Below are 17,120 nucleotides of genomic sequence, written 5' to 3' on the forward strand. Positions count from 1 at the left end.
AAGGAAGTTAGGACAAAAGAATGATTGAACTGACACCAAGTTTTCTTGATTTGGTAGAAAAGGAAATAAAGATAGAGCAGAGATATTGAAAAGAATTAGAGAGGGGTTCAAGAGACTGAAGGCCTGGGTGAGGTCAGAGAGCAGGTGTGGTAGACATAACAGAGAGAACTACAAGGATAGAAAGTGTGGTTGGAGAGTGGGAAGGCAAGATTTATTCAGTATGGGGGCTTTTCTGGGTGATGACAGCATCTGGAGTACAGCCATTGTCGTGAGTGGCCCAAGTGTAGCGGAGATAAAGCGTTGTTGGGGTGAAGGAAGTCAAGGAACTGAGAGGCTGGCCTAGATGGGGATTTTGGTTGTCATCCATGAGGATATTGAAGTCATCCAGGAGAATAGCAGGCCTGGGGGACAGGAAGGAAACTGAGCCACTTACAGTGTCTTCAGTGATAGGAAAGCACAGGGCAAAAAGCTTTCAAGAACAGGGACTGTTAAGCCGGGTACAGTGGCTCACACCTATAATCCTAGCATTTTGGGAGGCCAAGGCGGGTGGATCACTTGAGGTCAGGAGTTCAAGACCAGCCTGGCCAACATGGTGAAACCCCATCTCTACTTAAAAAAAAAAAAAAAAAAAAGAAATACAAAAATTAGCCAGGCATGGTGGCACGCACCTGTAATCCCAGCTACTTGGGAGGCTGAGGCAGGAGAATTGCTTGAACCTAGGAGGCGGAGGTGGCAGTGAGCCTAGATCACACCACCGTACTCCAGCCTGGGCAACAGAGCGAGACTATATCAAAAAAAAAAAAAAAAAAAAAAAGAACAGGGACTGTTAGAGCAGGCTCCAGGAGAAATGCTTTGCCTATGGCATTCTTGAGGAGTGAGGAGGACCTCAACCCTACTTCCTGAAATGGAGCTCTGAGATGTTTGGAGTAGAAATTTGGAAACCAGAGAGAGAAGTAAGGATAGTGTTGTTGCAAATGCATTGTATATGGGGGGTCAGGAAGTCACAGAAGTTTGCCTCAAAGTCTTTCTCGGAGAGGGATGAGGTTTTCACTGTGATTTTCCTGGTCGTGGTCTATGGATATAGTACCTATTAGTGACATGGATCTTCTTCACTTCTGATGTATCTTTTCCTCCCTAGTGTACGCATACCAATTCTCTCCACAGCTTCCATCACCATGCATTTGTTCTTTTCCCTTGTTCTTGTATTACCTTTCTGGAAAGGAATTTTTATTGTAGGCTAATTGTTATTCCCACCAGTATTTGACCACTGGATATTTCATATGATTGATCTCTTCTGATTTGGAAAATAAAAATGTAATCTCATTATATTCATTTGACTAGTGGGGACAGTCAACACTTTTTTGTGTATTTTCTTAGCTGTTCATTTTTCTCGTCTGTAAATTACCTGTTTAGGTCCTTCAGATTTTTCAAAATTGGACTGTTATGTTTTCAGTATTGTTATGAGTTCTTGTTTCAATTATTTATGAGAGTTCATTTCTTTTTTAAAATACTTTTTTTTTCTTAGAGAAATAAGAAAAAATAATTAAAATAGACTTTGTGTTTTAGAGAGTTTCAGGTTCACAGCAAAATTGATTGAAAAGTATAGAGAGTTCCAGCCAGGCGCGGTGGCTCACACCTGTAATCCCAGCACTTTGGGAGGCCAAGGTGGGCGGATCACAAGATCAGGAGTTTAAGACCAGCCTGGCCAATATGATGAAACCCCATGTCTACTAACAATACACAAATTAGCTGGGTGTGGTGGTACACACCTGTAACTGTACCTACTCAGGAGGCTGAGGCAGAAGAATCTCTTGAACCTGGGAGGTGGAGGTTACAGTGAGCCACAATCATGCCCCTGCACTCCAGCCTGGGCAACAGAGTGAGACTCTGTCCTAAAAAAAGAAAGAAAGAAAATATAGAGCATTCCTAAATACCACCTGTCGCCAACACCTGCACAGCCTCCTCATTATCCACATCCTACACCACTGTGGTACCTTTGTTGCAATTGATGGACCAACATTGACTCCTCATTATCACCCAAGCTTTGGTGTTGTACATTCTGTAGATTTGGACAAATGTATAATGACATGTGTGTACCATTGTAGTATCATACAGAAGAATTTGACTGCCCTGACAGTCCTCTGCTCCACCTGCTTACTCCTCTCTCCCTTTTCCTAACTGCACAACCACTGATTTTTTTTTTTTTTTTTTTTTTTTTTTTTTTGAGACGGAGTCTCACTCTGTCCCCCAGGCCGGAGTGCAGGGGCGCCATCTTGGGTCACTGCAAGCTCCACCTCCCGGGTTCATGCCTTTCTCCTGCCTCAGCCTCCCGAGTAGCTGGGACTACAGGTGCCCGCCACCACATCCGGCTAATTTTTTGTATTTTTAGTAGAGATGGGGTTTCACCATGTTAGCCAGGATGGTCTCGATCTCCTGACCTCGTGATCCGCCCACCTCGGCCTCCCAAAGCTGGGATTACAGGCATGAGCCACCGCACCCGACCTTTTTTTTTTAAACAAGGTCTTGCTCTGTCACCCAGGCCTGAGTGCAGTGATGATCGCTCCTCACTGAAGTGTCGACCTCCCAGGCTCAAGTGAACCTCCCACCTCAGCCTCCTAAATAGCTGAGACTACACACACACACCACCATGCCCAGCTAATTTTTGTATTTTTTATAGAAATGTGGTCTTGCTGTGTTGTCCAGGCTGGTCTTGAACTCCTGAGCTCAAGCAATTTGCCTGCCTTGGCCTCTCAAGGTGTTGGGATTACAGGCATGAGTCACCGCACCTGGCCTTTTTTATTTTCTTTTTTTTTTTTTATCCAGTGATCTTTTACTGTCTCCATGGTTTTTCACATTGGCTTCTGTCACTTAGTAATATATGTTTAAGTTTCTTCTATGTATTTTCATGTTTTTAGCTTATTTCTTTTTAGCAGTGAGTAATATTTCATTGTCTGGATGTGCCATCACTTATTTATCCATTCGCCTGCTGAAGGATATCTTGATTGCTCCCAGTCGTGGCAATTATAAATAAAGTTGATGTAAACATCCATGTGCAGGTTTTTTTTTAAGTGGCATAAGTTTTCATCTCATTTGGTTAAATACCAAGGAGCACAATTGCTGGATCATATGGTAAGAGCTTATTTATTTTTTTGAGAGACTACCAAGCTGCCTTCCAAAGTGGATGTACCATTTTGCATTCCCACCAGCAGTGAATGAGAGTTCCTACTGCTCCATATTCTTACAAACATGTAGTATTGTCAAATGTTTTGGATTTTAAAACCAAAATCCATTTTCAAAGATGTGTAGTGGTATCCCATTTTAAGTTGCAATTACCTAATGACTTGATGTTCTGTGTCTTTTCAGATGCTTATTTGCCGTACTGTTTATCTTCTTTGGTGAGGTGTCTGTTCAGGTCGTTTGCCCATTTTTAATCTAGTTGTTATTTTTCTTGTTGAGTTTAAGAATTCTCTGTCCTTTGTCAGATCTGTCTTTTGCAAATATTTTCTCCTAGTCTGTGGCTTATCCTCTGATTCTCTTGGCATTGTCTTTCACAGAGTAGACATTTTATATTTTAATGAAGTCCAGACTATCAATTATGTTCTCATGGATCATGCCTTTGATGTTATATCTAAAAAGTTCTCGCCATACCCAAAGTCATCTAGATTTTCTCCTGTTATCTTCTTGGCATTTTATAGTCTTATGATTGATATTTAGGTCTATGATTCATTTTTAGTTAAATTTTTGTGAAAGATATAAGGTCTGATATGGATTAATTTTTCTATATGTAGCTGTCCCGTTCCAGTATCATTTGTTGAAAAGACTATCTTGCTCCATTTTATTGCCTTTGCTCCTTTGTCAGTTGACTATATTTATGTGGGTCTGTTTATGATCTCTGTTCCGTTCCGTTGAGCTGTTTGTCTTTTCTTTTGCTAATACCACAGTCTTAATTACCATAGCTTTAAAGTAAGTCTTGAAGTCCAATAGCATTAATCTTTGACTCTTCTTTAATATTGAGTTGCCCCTTCAGAATCTTAATGTCTCTCCATGTAAACTTTAGAATCAGCATTTTTATATTCACGAAATAACTTGCTGAGATTATGATTGAGATTGCATTGAATCTATAGGCTTATTTGGGAAAAACTGACATCTTGACAATATTGAGTCTTCCTGTCTATAAACATTATTTATGATGGGCTTCTTTATGTTTAGGAGCTTTTGTTTTTTCTGTCAGATATTCCACTTCTACCTTTATGATTTCTTAATTGCCTTTTATGCTTAGAAAGTTTTTCCTCATCCTGAGCTCACATATTCATTTATTTTCTTTTAAAATGTGTTTTTCAAGCATTTAATTTTTAAACCTATGTGGAATTTATTTTGGTATATGGAATGAGGTGGTGGTCTAACTCCCTCCTCTCAAATATGTAGTTATTTTTCCCAAAACCATTTTCTGTTGATTTATCAAGAATAGACATGTATACATATACATATATAACTGTCAGCTTTCCACTTGTTGTTTGACCCTTGTGAAGGAAATTGTATGAGTTTCCAATTTTGGATTAGGCTCAGGTAGTAATTGAGCTGGGTTCTGCCAGAGATCCATGTTAATTCACTATCCAGACAGAGTTATAAAATGTAAGTTTTATGAAAATCTAACAGTATATCACTGGTTTAATGATCACAGCCTAGGAAGAATGGGGAAATTGTCAAAATCTTATGTGGATGCACATGAAGGCCACTGCTGAACCCATTTCCCTGCTAGGCACGGCTGCTGGTACCAGGGGCAAACTCCTGGAGTATATATGAACCACCTACATCTCCCTCTCTTCCCCACTACCCCTGAGATTTTCATGTGTCCCTTAAGGATATGTGTCCTACTTCCCTTGGAGAGTCACTACCACATTGAACACTTTAGACTGTGAGTCCTGTGAAGATGGGGCTCATGAGTGTATTGCTCCCCAGTTGTTTCTCTAGCACTAGCTCAGTATAGGGCATAAAAATCTGAATGGATGAACAAACCACTATTACTGGTGGGGACATGCTACTATCTTACATGGTTCGAGGTGGAATAAAGGTTGAGAACAGCTATATAATGTGTTCCTTGAAGGGCAGCAGTACATCAGTGCAATCAGCCTACCTTCTCCATACTTCTCACTCTGAAAACTGTAAAGCTACACCTAGCAATCAACTTGGGAGCTTTAAAAGGGACTGCTCCCTAGCTCTCACCCACAAAGCTGTAGTCTAGCACAGGTGACTTTTTTAAAACAGTTTTTTGGTCCAGATGTGATGACTCATGCCTGTAATCTCAGCACTTTGGGAGGCTGAGGTGGGGAGGTCACCTGAGGTCAGGAGTTTGAGACCAGCGTGACCAACATGGAGAAACCCCATCTCTACTAAAAATTTGCCGGGCATGGTGGCACATGCCTCTAATCTCAGCTACTCGGGAGGCTGAGGCAGGAGAATTGCTTGAACCCGGGAGGCGGAGGTTGCTGTGAGCCAAGATCACACCATTGTACTCCAGCCCGGGTGACAGTGCAAGACTCCATCTCAAAAAAAAAATAAAAAAGGAGTCCTATTAAGACTTATTTTTATTTTTACAGGTTGGATATCTCTAATCCCAAAATCTGAAATGCTTCAAAATTTGAAACTTTTTGAGCGCAGACATGATGCTCAAAAAAATGCTCACTGGGACATTTTGGATTTCAAAATTTGGATTAGGGACTAGGTGTGGGAGCTCACACCTGTAATCATAGCACTTTGGGAGGTTGAAGCAAGAGGATCGGTTGAACCCAAGAGTTTGAGAGCAGCCTAGACAACATAGTGAGACGCCGTCTCTACAGAAAATTTTAAAAATTAGCCAGGCATGGTAGTGCATGCCTATAGTCCCAGCTACTCAGGAGGCTGAGACAGAAGGATCACTTGAGTCCAGGAGGTAGAGGCTGCACTGAGCTATGATCATACCACTGTCTCCATCCTGGGCAACAGAGCAAGACCCTATCTCTTAAAAAAAATCTGAAACACTACTAGTCCTCAACCATTTTAGATAAGGGATAGTCAGTCTTTATAAAGACTCAATTAGTTATTGGATATCTGAGGAAGCATGCATATCAGGCTCCCAAAAGATCATTGGTTTAGGCACACATTTTAATAGCTTGGAAATCCAGAATACTCTTCTGGTGACCAGCTCAGACATAGTCATGATAATATAGGACCTCATCTAACATGACTCCCTGTTTTCCAGATAAGCATGGATTCCTGGTTCATTCTTCTTCTGCTCGGCAGTGGTCTGATATGTGTCAGTGCCAACAATGCTACCACAGGTAAATTGTCATTGATAAGGCAGCTGTTTGAAATGAAATTTTGCTTTCACATTTAATGAGCCAAATTTGAAAACCGAGATGGTATTTGAAGAAAGGAGTATAAAAATTTTATTCAAAGTGATGGTAAAATAGGTGTCTTCAGAAATCTTGGAATTGTATTGAATGCTCAGCATTGTTTTTCATACATATATAACTGCTTTAAATAAATCAAAGAGATTATGTGTTCTTTCCTGAAAAGTAAAATAAACTGTTGACATTTACAACTCTATGTATGGTTTCTGAGGAACTAAGTGAAGAATCTTGTGTCTTTCTCCCTTAAACCGTAGTCCTTTGGAGGAGGTAGGAAAGGTCCAGCATTAGATAAAAACATAGGGGGTGGGTGGTGTTGAGGGGGATTGGTCTTTGCTTGGTCTCCATATGTTTGAGAGTTTATTAAGGCTTGCTGCTTTGTGTCTCACAACTTTTTAGCCTCACATTCTTCATGTACTATTTCCTTGTTTTTTGGTGTTTGTAGTTGCACCTTCTGTAGGAATTACAAGATTAATTAACTCATCAACGGCAGAACCAGTTAAAGAAGAGGCCAAAACTTCAAATCCAACTTCTTCACTAACTTCTCTTTCTGTGGCACCAACATTCAGCCCAAATATAACTCTGGGACCCACCTATTTAACCACTGTCAATTCTTCAGACTCTGACAATGGGACCACAAGAACAGCAAGCACCAATTCTATAGGCATTACAATTTCACCAAATGGAACGTGGCTTCCAGATAACCAGTTCACGGATACCAGAACAGAACCCTGGGAGGGGAATTCCAGCACCGCAGCAACCACTCCAGAAACTTTCCCTCCTTCAGGTACTAGAGATGATTCTGTTTGTTCTTTTGCTCTTTGAGTTTAGTCTTCCTTTTATTATCTTGTTTGTGTTTTCTAGCCTTAAAATTTCTTCAAATAAGTAAAATTGCTCAAGTGAAGTAATGAAACCTGTATGTGGAATTTTTGGGTTAGCATGAGTGAAGAGGAAAGAAGAAAGATTCTGGAGAATATCTTTCTGCTAGGTGGGATCCTGGTTAGATTGAGAGGACTTAAATGTGTTTAAAGGTAGAGAAGAAGGCTTAAAAAGACAAGAGAAATAGAGGAGCTCATTGACGATGCAAGAGACTGAAGATGAAAAGATACAGAGAATGAGTAATAAGATTAGGTTTGGAAAGGGAGGGATCCATGGAGACCATGGAAAGGAGAATGGACATTGATGTCCATGACAGTTAGATATGGAGTGGGGGCCAGTGGCCAGGGGTGGCATTAGGCTCTGGGAAATGGTTACATTGCAGTGCCAGTTGTTCAGGGCCTCAGGTTGAAGCAGTAGTCCCAAGGATAAAATCAGAGACATGGATCTGAGACCAGGGCAGGTAAGACAAGTTTCTGACCTCTTTGAACCTTAGGTACCTTGTCTGTAAAAGAGGATTAGAGATACCCTCAAAGGGCTTCTATGAGGAGTAAAGAAAATAATCATTACCTGATTGCTATGTAACTGTCATCCCTTTTCTAGCAAAAATCACTCTTTCCTCTTCTGTGTTCCCAGTTAGATGGTGAGTGCCCCTAAGCAGAATCACATCTCGCTCATGTGGAACATTCAGGAACTGTTTGCTCAGTTGATTCTCATTTGTTACTACAGATGATATCTTTTACTGTGCCTTATAACTCAGACCCTTCACCTGCCAGCTTTTCCCCATATTTTCTACCGTAAAGACAAGACAGCATTTGCAGTTAAGAGCAGTCTCCAGTGCCACACTGAGTTTGAATCCCAGCTCTTCCATAAACCAGCCATGTTTATGGCATAGCTGGCTTGCTTTATCTCTCTACCTCAGTTTGTTCATCTGTGAAACAAGAATGAGTGATAGTAATAGTTCTTACCTCATAGAGGAGATATTAGGATTAAACAAGTTAATATGCGTAAAGCACTTATAAAGGTGCCTACACATGGTAAGCACTGTTTTTAAGTGTGAGCTGTTAGTATTGTTGTTATTATTGCTCTGATAGTTACCAGTAAAATATATGAAGGTACCTTTAATGCAGATGGCATCCCACTATTCTTGATGAGATAGGGGACTGCAGACAAATAATGTCTGATACTTGCTTTGTGCTTTAGAGTGAATGTAGTTTTGTCATAGTTATTACTGTGTGCTAGGCATCGTACTAAGAGTTTTCTAGAATAATCCTATGAATTAAGTTCTATTTTATGTTTTATAGGTGAAAGTATTTTACAATGATGAAACCGTAATTTGTGGAATGTTTTTCAGTGTACAGGTCATGACACAATTCATGAAATCACTTTAGCAGGCCACCACTAGTTGTTTGTTTTGTTTTATTTTAATGGATGATCCAGTTCCATGTTTATTCTTTTAATGTTACATACAATTTTTTGAAATTTTAGTAACAACATAAAATGTTGGGTTGTGGCCATTGCTTAGGGAGAAAGGCAGGATAACTTGTACAAACTGAATGAGTGAATGGAAAAGGTGGAGACTGTAACACAGGCCTGACTGACTGAACAGCCCATGTTCTATTGTGTACTGTCTTTCATTTAACAGTTCTGTGACATGACCATGGATAATCATCTCCTTTTAACAGATGCTTGATTTCAGACTGTATATAGAGGTTAAATGATTTGCTTTAGATCTTAAGGCTGACAAGTTAGGCCTATTTCTCACTTTTGCGGTCTTTCCACTCTGCTTGTAGGGAACTTAGTTTTCCATAAACTGACTTAGGTCCAAATTGTGCCACAGCTAAGAATCTAGTTATTGTACATTTAACACAGTTCATGTCATAGGAGGCTGAGACTATGTTTCTCTAGTGGCGTTTATTCAAGATGAGTAAAACGCAAGAAACCATTATCGCACGTGGGAATTTCAGTCTTAAACCCCACATCCCACTTATCACCACCATTTACCAGTCCTCCTGTAACAGTTACAATTTTTTATTAAATCAGTATTTGATGTATATTATTGTAATTATGAAATATTCATTGCTGAGCTATAAGTATAAATGGATTGTTTTTCTTGTACAGTTTTTTTTCTGGATTTAATACTTACCTTATTTTTTGTTTATTTAGTTTTCTATTTAGTCAGGCCAGGCACACTGGCTAACACCTGTAATCCCAGCACTTTGGGAGGCCAAGGTGGACAGATCACTTGAGCTCAAGAGTTTGAGACCAGCCTGGGGAACATGGTGAAACCCCATCTCTATAGCTGGGCATGGGTGCATGTGCTTGTAGTCCCAGCTACTCAGGAGCCTGAGGTGGGAGGATTGCTTAAGCCCAGGAGGTTGAGGCTGCAGTGAGCTGTGTTCATACCACTGCACTCCAGCCTGGGTGACAAAGCGAGACCATGTCTCAAAAAAGTTATTGCTATTCAATTCTTACCATGCTCTCCAGAGCCTCTCAAAACAGCTTTCTACAAAGTGAGATCTGTTAGATAATCTATTTCTTTTTTACCTCTAGAAATTCCTCCTGAGCCCTCCATTGTCTTATTCCAGTCTAGGCTTGTCGATCTCTAGGGCTACTACACAGATACATCAGCCTGAGATTTCCCTTCTCTGTCATTCTGGGAATTCCCCTTGCTGCTGCTTCCTGACTTCCATATTGTCTTCCTTTTTGTCTTCTCATCATTCGGTAGATTCCTGAGAAAAGGGGTCCATGGGAGGCAAATTGCATGAGACCTTACATGTCTAAAAATATCTTTAGGGCTGTGCATAGAATTTGAGGAATATTTTTCCCCCAGAATTTTTAAAGTAATGCCCTAACTGACACCTGTTTACCAGGTTTGGAGGATTTTACTGCTATCTTAATCCCTAATTATTTGTATGCTTTCTAGGATCTTCTCTTTATCGTCGGTATCCTGAAATTTCACAGAGATGTATCTTGATGTGGGTCTTTTTCGTTCATTATTATGGATACTTAATAGGCCCTTTAGAGCCTTGATCTTGCATTTCTGAAAATTTTCTCCCATTTCTTTGAAACCTTCTCCCCATCTTCCTTTTTTTTTTTGTTCTCTTTTCAAATTCATATTATTTGGATATTGGATGTATCCTGAATTAATTCTTTAATCTTTAAAATTTTTCCTTTCTGCTGATCTTTGCTTTGAGTCTTTTTCTCCCTTTAAAAATAAACAAAGGCCAGCTAGGCACAGTGGCTTACACCTGTAATTCCAGCACTTTGGGAGGCTGAAGCAGGAGGATCGCTTAAGCCCAGGAGTTTGAGACCAGCCTAAGCATCGCAGCAAAACTTCATCTCTACAAATGATTTAGAAATTAGCAGGGCCTAATGACTCATGCCTGTGGTCCCAGCTACTCAGGGCTGAGGCAGGAGGATTACTTGAGGCCTGGCAGTTGAGGCTGCTGCAGTGAGCCGTGATCGCACCACCGTACTCCAGTCTGGGCAACAGAGGGAGACCTCATCTCAAAAATAAATAGGCCGGGTGCGGTGGCTCACTCCTGTAATCCCAGCACTTTGGAAGGCCAAGGCAGGTGGATCACTTGAAGCCAGGAGCTCAAGACCAGCCTAGCCGACATGGCAAAACCCTCTGTCTGCCTACTAAAAATAAAAAAATTAGTCAAACGTGTTGGCATATACTTGTAATCCCAGCTACTTGGGAGGCTGAAACATGAGAATTGCTTGAACCTGTGAGGTGGAGGTTGCAGTGAGTCAAGTCCCTGCACTATAGCCTGGGGAACAGAGTGAGACTCGAGACTCTATCTCAAAAAAAAAAAAAAAAAAAATCAGTGACAAGTAAAAAGGTAGAATACCTTTTTTTTTTCTTTGAGACAGTCTCACCCTGTCGCCCAGTCTGGAATGCAATGGCGCAGTCTCGGCATACTGCAAACTCTGCCTTCAGGGTTCAAACAATTCTCCTGCCTCAGCCTCCTGAGTAGCTGGGATTACACATGCCCACCCAGCTGTTTTTTGTATTTTTAGTAGAGACAGGTTTCACCATGTTGGCCATGCTGGTCTCGAACTCCTGACCTCACGATCCACCCCGGCCTCCCAAAGTGCTGGTATTACAGGCGTGAGCCGCTGCGCCCAGCCTAGAATACCTTTTAAAAATAAATAAATAGGCCGGGCGCGGCGGCTTATGCCTGTAATCCCAGCACTTTGGGAGGCCGAGGCGGGCAGATCACGAGGTCAGGAGATCGAGACCCTCCTGGCTAACATGGTGAAACCCCATCTCTACTAAAAAATACAAAAAAAAATTAGCTGGGCGTGGTGGCAGGTGCCTGTAGTCCCAGCTACTCTGGAGGCTGAGGCAGGAGAATGGCGTGAACCCAGGAGGTGGAGCTTGCAGTGAGCCGAGATTGCGCCACTGCACTCCAGCCTGGGCGACAGAGCAAGACTCTCTAAATAAATAAATAAATAAATAAATAAATAAATAAATAAATAAATAACTCCTTTTACAAAAGCATATATATTCATTTTTTCCATTTATAATATAAATAATAAATATGCCGAGTTGATTTCTGCATATTGCTTTTTCAGTTACCCTATCATACTTGTTCTTTGTTTTAGTAAAGAGCTGCTGTATTGAAGGATATACCTTAATATATTTATCCAGTTTCCCCATCAGTGGACATTAAGATTGTTTTCAGAGTACTCTTATAAACAATACAGTTTGTCATTTCAGACACATATGAGAATATTAGTAGGATGAATTATTTTAAGTCTGCATTTATAAATTTATGGATATTGCCACATTTACCTCTGCTAGGAAGTCTATTCCTATTAACAATATGTCAAAGTGCCTGTTTTTCTAAACTCTCTTCAGTGTGGTGAATTATTAAACTTGGGGATCTCTGCCAATCTGACAGGTGAAAAATAACATCTCAGTGTAACTTTAATTTGCATTTTGCTGAGATTGAGCAATTTTGTGTAATTTAAAAGATCATTTATTTTTCTGAGCATTCTCTGTTGATATTCTTTACCCATTTTTATTAGGGTGTCAAGGTTTTCCTGACTCGTTTGTAGATGTTCTTTGTACGTTTGGGAAATGAGTCCTTTGCCTATGGTAAAACTGCAAATATTATTCCCTAGTTGGTCATCTAGATTTTCTGCATTGCAGAAGATATTATTAGCTATTTTTAATTTTTTTAATTTAAATATTTCTCAGTTTAAGTTTTCTAGGAATTGGGTCATATCTAGGAAGGCTTTCCTTACTCCAAGATTATAAAAATAATTTTCTTCTGGACTTCTGTGGTTTCGTGTGTGTGTGTGTGTGTGTGTGTATGTGTGTACACGCACTTAGATCTGTCTCGAATTTATTCTGATGCAGAGTGAGCTATGGATCTGTTTTTCCCCAAATATCTAACTTGTCCCAATACCCCTTAATAATTTATTTTTCCTCATTGATTTGAAATGCCACCTATCTTATATATTGAATTCAGATATTTATTTACCTCTTCATATGTATTTGAGTATTTGGGAACATTCATTTTATTTTCTATTAATCTTTTTCTCTGTCCATGTGCAAAGCCCCACTGTCTCAATAATTGTAACTTTGTAAAGTATTTAATATCCGGTAAAATGAGTCATTCCTTGTTAATTTTATTTTTCAGAATTTTGTTAGCAATTCTTATTATAAACATTAGAATTAACTTGTCTAGCAGGAAAAAAAGTTTGTATTGATCATGTTAAATACGTAGATTAACAGAGAAAATGGCATCTTACAGATGTTGAGTCTAACTATCCAAGAATGCAATATATTCCATTTTCTGAAGTCTTTGTTTTTTTTTAAATCTTCTGTTTTTGTAATTATAAATGGAGCATTTTCTTCCATCAGCTCTTCTAACTGGCTGCTGTTGGGGATATGAAGGCTACTGATTTTTGTAGAGACATTTTGTACTGGCCACCTTAAACTCTCTTAGTATTGGAAGTAATTTTCTTCATTAATTATTATGGCTTCAAGTCATCTCATCTGCATATATCTTCCAAATTTTTAGAACTTTCTTTTTCTTCTGTTTAATCGCATTGATGAATACCTCCAGAACAAAGTTAAGCAGCTGGTAAATGCAGACAGCATTCTCTTGTATCTGACACTAAGGAGGACACTTTCAGTGGTTTTTCATTATACGTGGTACTGACTCTTGAGTTGAGATAAACATATTTTATTGTGTTCAGGATTTAATGAGCGTTTATGTTAGGAATGGGTGTTAAATTTTGCCAGTTGCCTGTTCAGGATCAATGAGAAAGATCTGAATGATTTTTTTTCTCTTTTGGTCTGTTTCTATGGTGGATTCTATCCCTAGGTTTGTTTGTTTGTTTGTTTATTTTGAGATGGAGTCTGTCGCCAGGCTGGAGTGCAGTGGTGCCATCTCAGCTCACTGCAACCTCCACCTCGCGGGTTCAAGCGATTCCCCTGCCTCAGCCTCCTGAGTAGCTGGGACTACAGGCACGCACCACCATGCCCGGCTAATTTTTTGTATTTTAGTAGAGACGTGGTTTCACCATGTTGGCCAACCTGGTCTCAAACTCCTGACCCCATGATCCTGCCTCAGCCTCCCAAAGTGCTGGGATTATAGGTGTGAGCCACTGCGCCCTGCCAGTTTTTATTTATTCATTTTTTAGAGACAGGGTCTTGCTCTGAATTAATTCTTTAATCTTCTTAATTTTTCTTTTCTGTTGACCTTTGCTTTGCTTTAAGTCTTTTCCTTTGAGTCATCCAGGCTGAAGTACAGTGGCACGATCATGGCTCACTGTAACCTTGAACTCCCGGACTTAAGCAAACCCCACCTCAGACTTCTGAGTAGCTAAGGACTATAGGCGCATGTCACCACGCCCAGCTAATTTTTAAATTTTCTCAGAAACAGGTACTCACTGTGTTGCCCAGACTGGTCATGAACTCCTGGCCTCAAGCAGTCCTCAGCCTTACCCTTCCAAAGCACTGGGATTATAGGCATGAGCCAAGGCCGCCCAAACATAATGTATCGTTCCTGTAACAAGCTGTTGCAGTCTATTTGATATTATTTCTTATTTTTTTCATTTAGAATTTTCTCTGTCTAGATATTCTCAAATTATCTCTAAATGAGATTGATCTATGTTTTTCCTTTGTGTGTGTATTCTTTTTGATAAGTTTTAGTTTTTAGTGTTTTGTTTTGCTACATGGAAAGGATTTGAAAGTTTACACTAAAAAATATGCTTTTTTTTTTTAAGAGAGGCTTTCACTGTTGCCTAGTGCTGGAGTGCAGTGGCATGATCTCGGCTCATTGCGGCCTGCACCTCCTGGGCTCAGGTGATCCTCTCACCTCAGCCTCCCAAGTAGCTGGGATTACAGATGTGTTCCACCATGCCCAGCTAACTTTTTGTATTTTTTTGTAGAGATGGGGTTTCGCCATGTTGCCCAGGCTGGTCTTGAACTCCTGGGCTCACGTGATTCTCCTGTCTTAGCCTCCCAAAGTGCTAGGATTACAGGTGTGAGCCACCACATCTGGCCATTTCATTCATGTTTTCAAATGTATTTGAATGAGGAAAAGTTCTCCCTTGTGATTATTTATTATAATAGCCTACAGAGCTATTAATTTTTAAATTTTGTTTATGTCTCCTTTTTTTTTGTTTAGGCTGAATAACCATTTATTTCATAGGTTTATTGCCTTTTTTCTTCCAAAGAACTTGCTATTGTGCATTTATAGTCCTTTTATGTTTATGTTTTCTATTTCATTGATTTTTACTTTCTACCTTCTTTAGATTTATTTTGTGCTTTTTCTGTCTTCTTGAATTTAGTGTGCTTTAATTTCATTCTTTCCAGTTAATTAACATATTTAGTGCCATGAATTTTGCACAAGCACAGCTTTAGCCACATCCCGTAGGTGTTTCTATAGGCAGTTGTATTAGGATGCGCTATAAGCTGCTCTGACAAAGATACCAAAATTCAGTGACTTAAATAAGACCAAAGTGTCTTTCTCTCCCCAGTTACATTCCAGAGGTAGGCAGGGCCTTCATCTCAGTAGGGACCAAATTCCTTTCCTCTTGTGGCCCTGCCATCCTAACAATATTGCCCTTATCTGTTTGGTTAGAGATAGTTCTCACCATTGGGTTCTAGTTCCCACCACTGCGAAGGAAGAACAAAGGGAATAGGGGCCATTTCTCTTCCAAAAGATGTGACCTGGAAGTTACTCACATTGCTTTAGCTCACATCCCGTTGGCTAGAATTCATCACATGACCACACCTAGCACAAAGGAGTCTCAAATATAGTCTGGCAGGAGAGCTTGGTGCTCAGCTAAAAAACAAAGGTTCTGTATCAAGGCAAGAAGAGAAAGAGACTGATCTGAGGGGAGGAGAGTTGGCAGGTTCTGTCACAAAACTTCTCATCATTGTTATTTTTAAGGTATTTTTCCATTTTGGGTTTTTTGTTTGTCTGATTTTTTTTTTTTTTTTTGAGATGGAGTCTCGCTCTGTTGCCCAGGCTGGAGTGCAGTGGCATGATCTCTGCTCACCGCAAGCTCTGCCTCCTGGTTCACGCCATTCTCCTGCCTCAGCCTCCCAAGTAGCTGGGACTACAGGCGCACACCGCCACGCCCGGCTAATTTTTTTTGTATTTTTATTAGAGACAGAGTTTCACTGTGTTACCCAGGATGGTCTCATTCTCCTGACCTTGTGATCTGCCCACTTCGGCCTCCCAACGTGTTAGGATTACAGGCGTGAGCCACCGCGCCCGGCCGTCTGTTTGATTTTTGAGATGGAGTCTCACTCTGCCCCCCTTCTGGAGTACAGTGGTGTGATCTTGGGTCACTGAAACCTCTACCCTCCCAGGTTTAAGCAATTCTTGTGCCTCAGCCTCCCAAAGTGCTGGGATTAAAGACATGAGCCACTGTGCCCAGCCCATTTTGGTTTTGATTTTTTTTTTTTTCTCTGAGTGCTGGGATTAAAGATGTGAGCCACTGTGCCCAGCCCATTTTGGTTTTGATTTTTTTTTTTTTCTTTGAAATAGAGTCTCGCTCTGTTACCTAGGCTGGAGTGCAGTGGCATGATCTCGGCTCACTGCAACCTCCCCCTCCTGGGTTCAAGTGATTCTTGTGCCTCAGCCTCCCAAGTAGCTGGGATTATAGGCACCCGCCACCACGCCCAGCTAATTTGTTTTGTATTTTTAGTAGAGACGGGGTTTTACCATGTTGGCCAGGCTGGTCTCGAACTCCTGACCTCAGGTGATCCACTGCACCCAGCCTCATTTTGGTTTTGATTTTTATTTTCGAATGTTTTCTTACTTTGTCAATTTCTAATTTTATTGCATTGGGGCAAAAGAATATTGTACTCTTTCTACTGTTGGGATTTGTAAGGGCTGTGGATATTTCACTCGCCTTTGAAAAGAAGGTTTTCTCTGTTAGTCTGTAGAATTTGGTATGTACCAATTAGATTTTATTACTTATCATTTTGGTCTTTTGTATCCTTACTTAATTTTGTCCTCTTGAATTTTAATGGAGCAAAAGACATAAAGTCCTCTAATAACATGTGTTCTCTTTGCATTCTCGTACTTTTTATGAATATTGATGCTGCACTATTTGTATACCCAGGGAGAAGGCCAGACCACTGTCCAAAGTTTAGTGAATCTGGGCAGTCTTGTTTCCCAGTTGTTCGAGGATGCCTCATGGAGGAAAGCATTCCTAATCCTGGAGCTTGTTTTGTTGTACTCTAATTGAATTGTAATGTGTTTCTTTAACCTGAATGAATGTTTCTATTTTTTACTTATTACACAGGTAATTCTGACTCGAAGGACAGAAGAGGTGAGCTGCTCACCTTATATCTGTTGTTCCTTTTACACAGTG

General features: G+C 40.3%; 1 protein-coding gene across 3 annotated transcripts in view; it reads left to right on the plus strand.

Moving 5' to 3' along the window:
- PTPRA (protein tyrosine phosphatase receptor type A) overlaps nucleotides 1-17,120 on the plus strand; it is a 162,406-nt gene that overhangs the window by 85,755 nt on the left and 59,531 nt on the right. For 2 of the 3 annotated variants that reach the window (XM_034947005.3, XM_034947003.4), the window contains 3 exons: nucleotides 6,239-6,317; nucleotides 6,832-7,173; nucleotides 17,052-17,078. In XM_034947005.3, coding sequence (XP_034802896.1) covers nucleotides 6,245-6,317; nucleotides 6,832-7,173; nucleotides 17,052-17,078 — 442 coding nt within the window. In that variant the 5' untranslated portion in view covers nucleotides 6,239-6,244. The remainder of the gene's footprint in view (nucleotides 1-6,238; nucleotides 6,318-6,831; nucleotides 7,174-17,051; nucleotides 17,079-17,120) is intronic. The other variant, XM_057300856.2, reaches the window with a different exon arrangement.

Source organism: Pan paniscus, chromosome 21 (assembly GCF_029289425.2).
Source record: "Pan paniscus chromosome 21, NHGRI_mPanPan1-v2.0_pri, whole genome shotgun sequence".
NCBI classification, from domain to species: domain Eukaryota; kingdom Metazoa; phylum Chordata; class Mammalia; order Primates; family Hominidae; genus Pan; species Pan paniscus.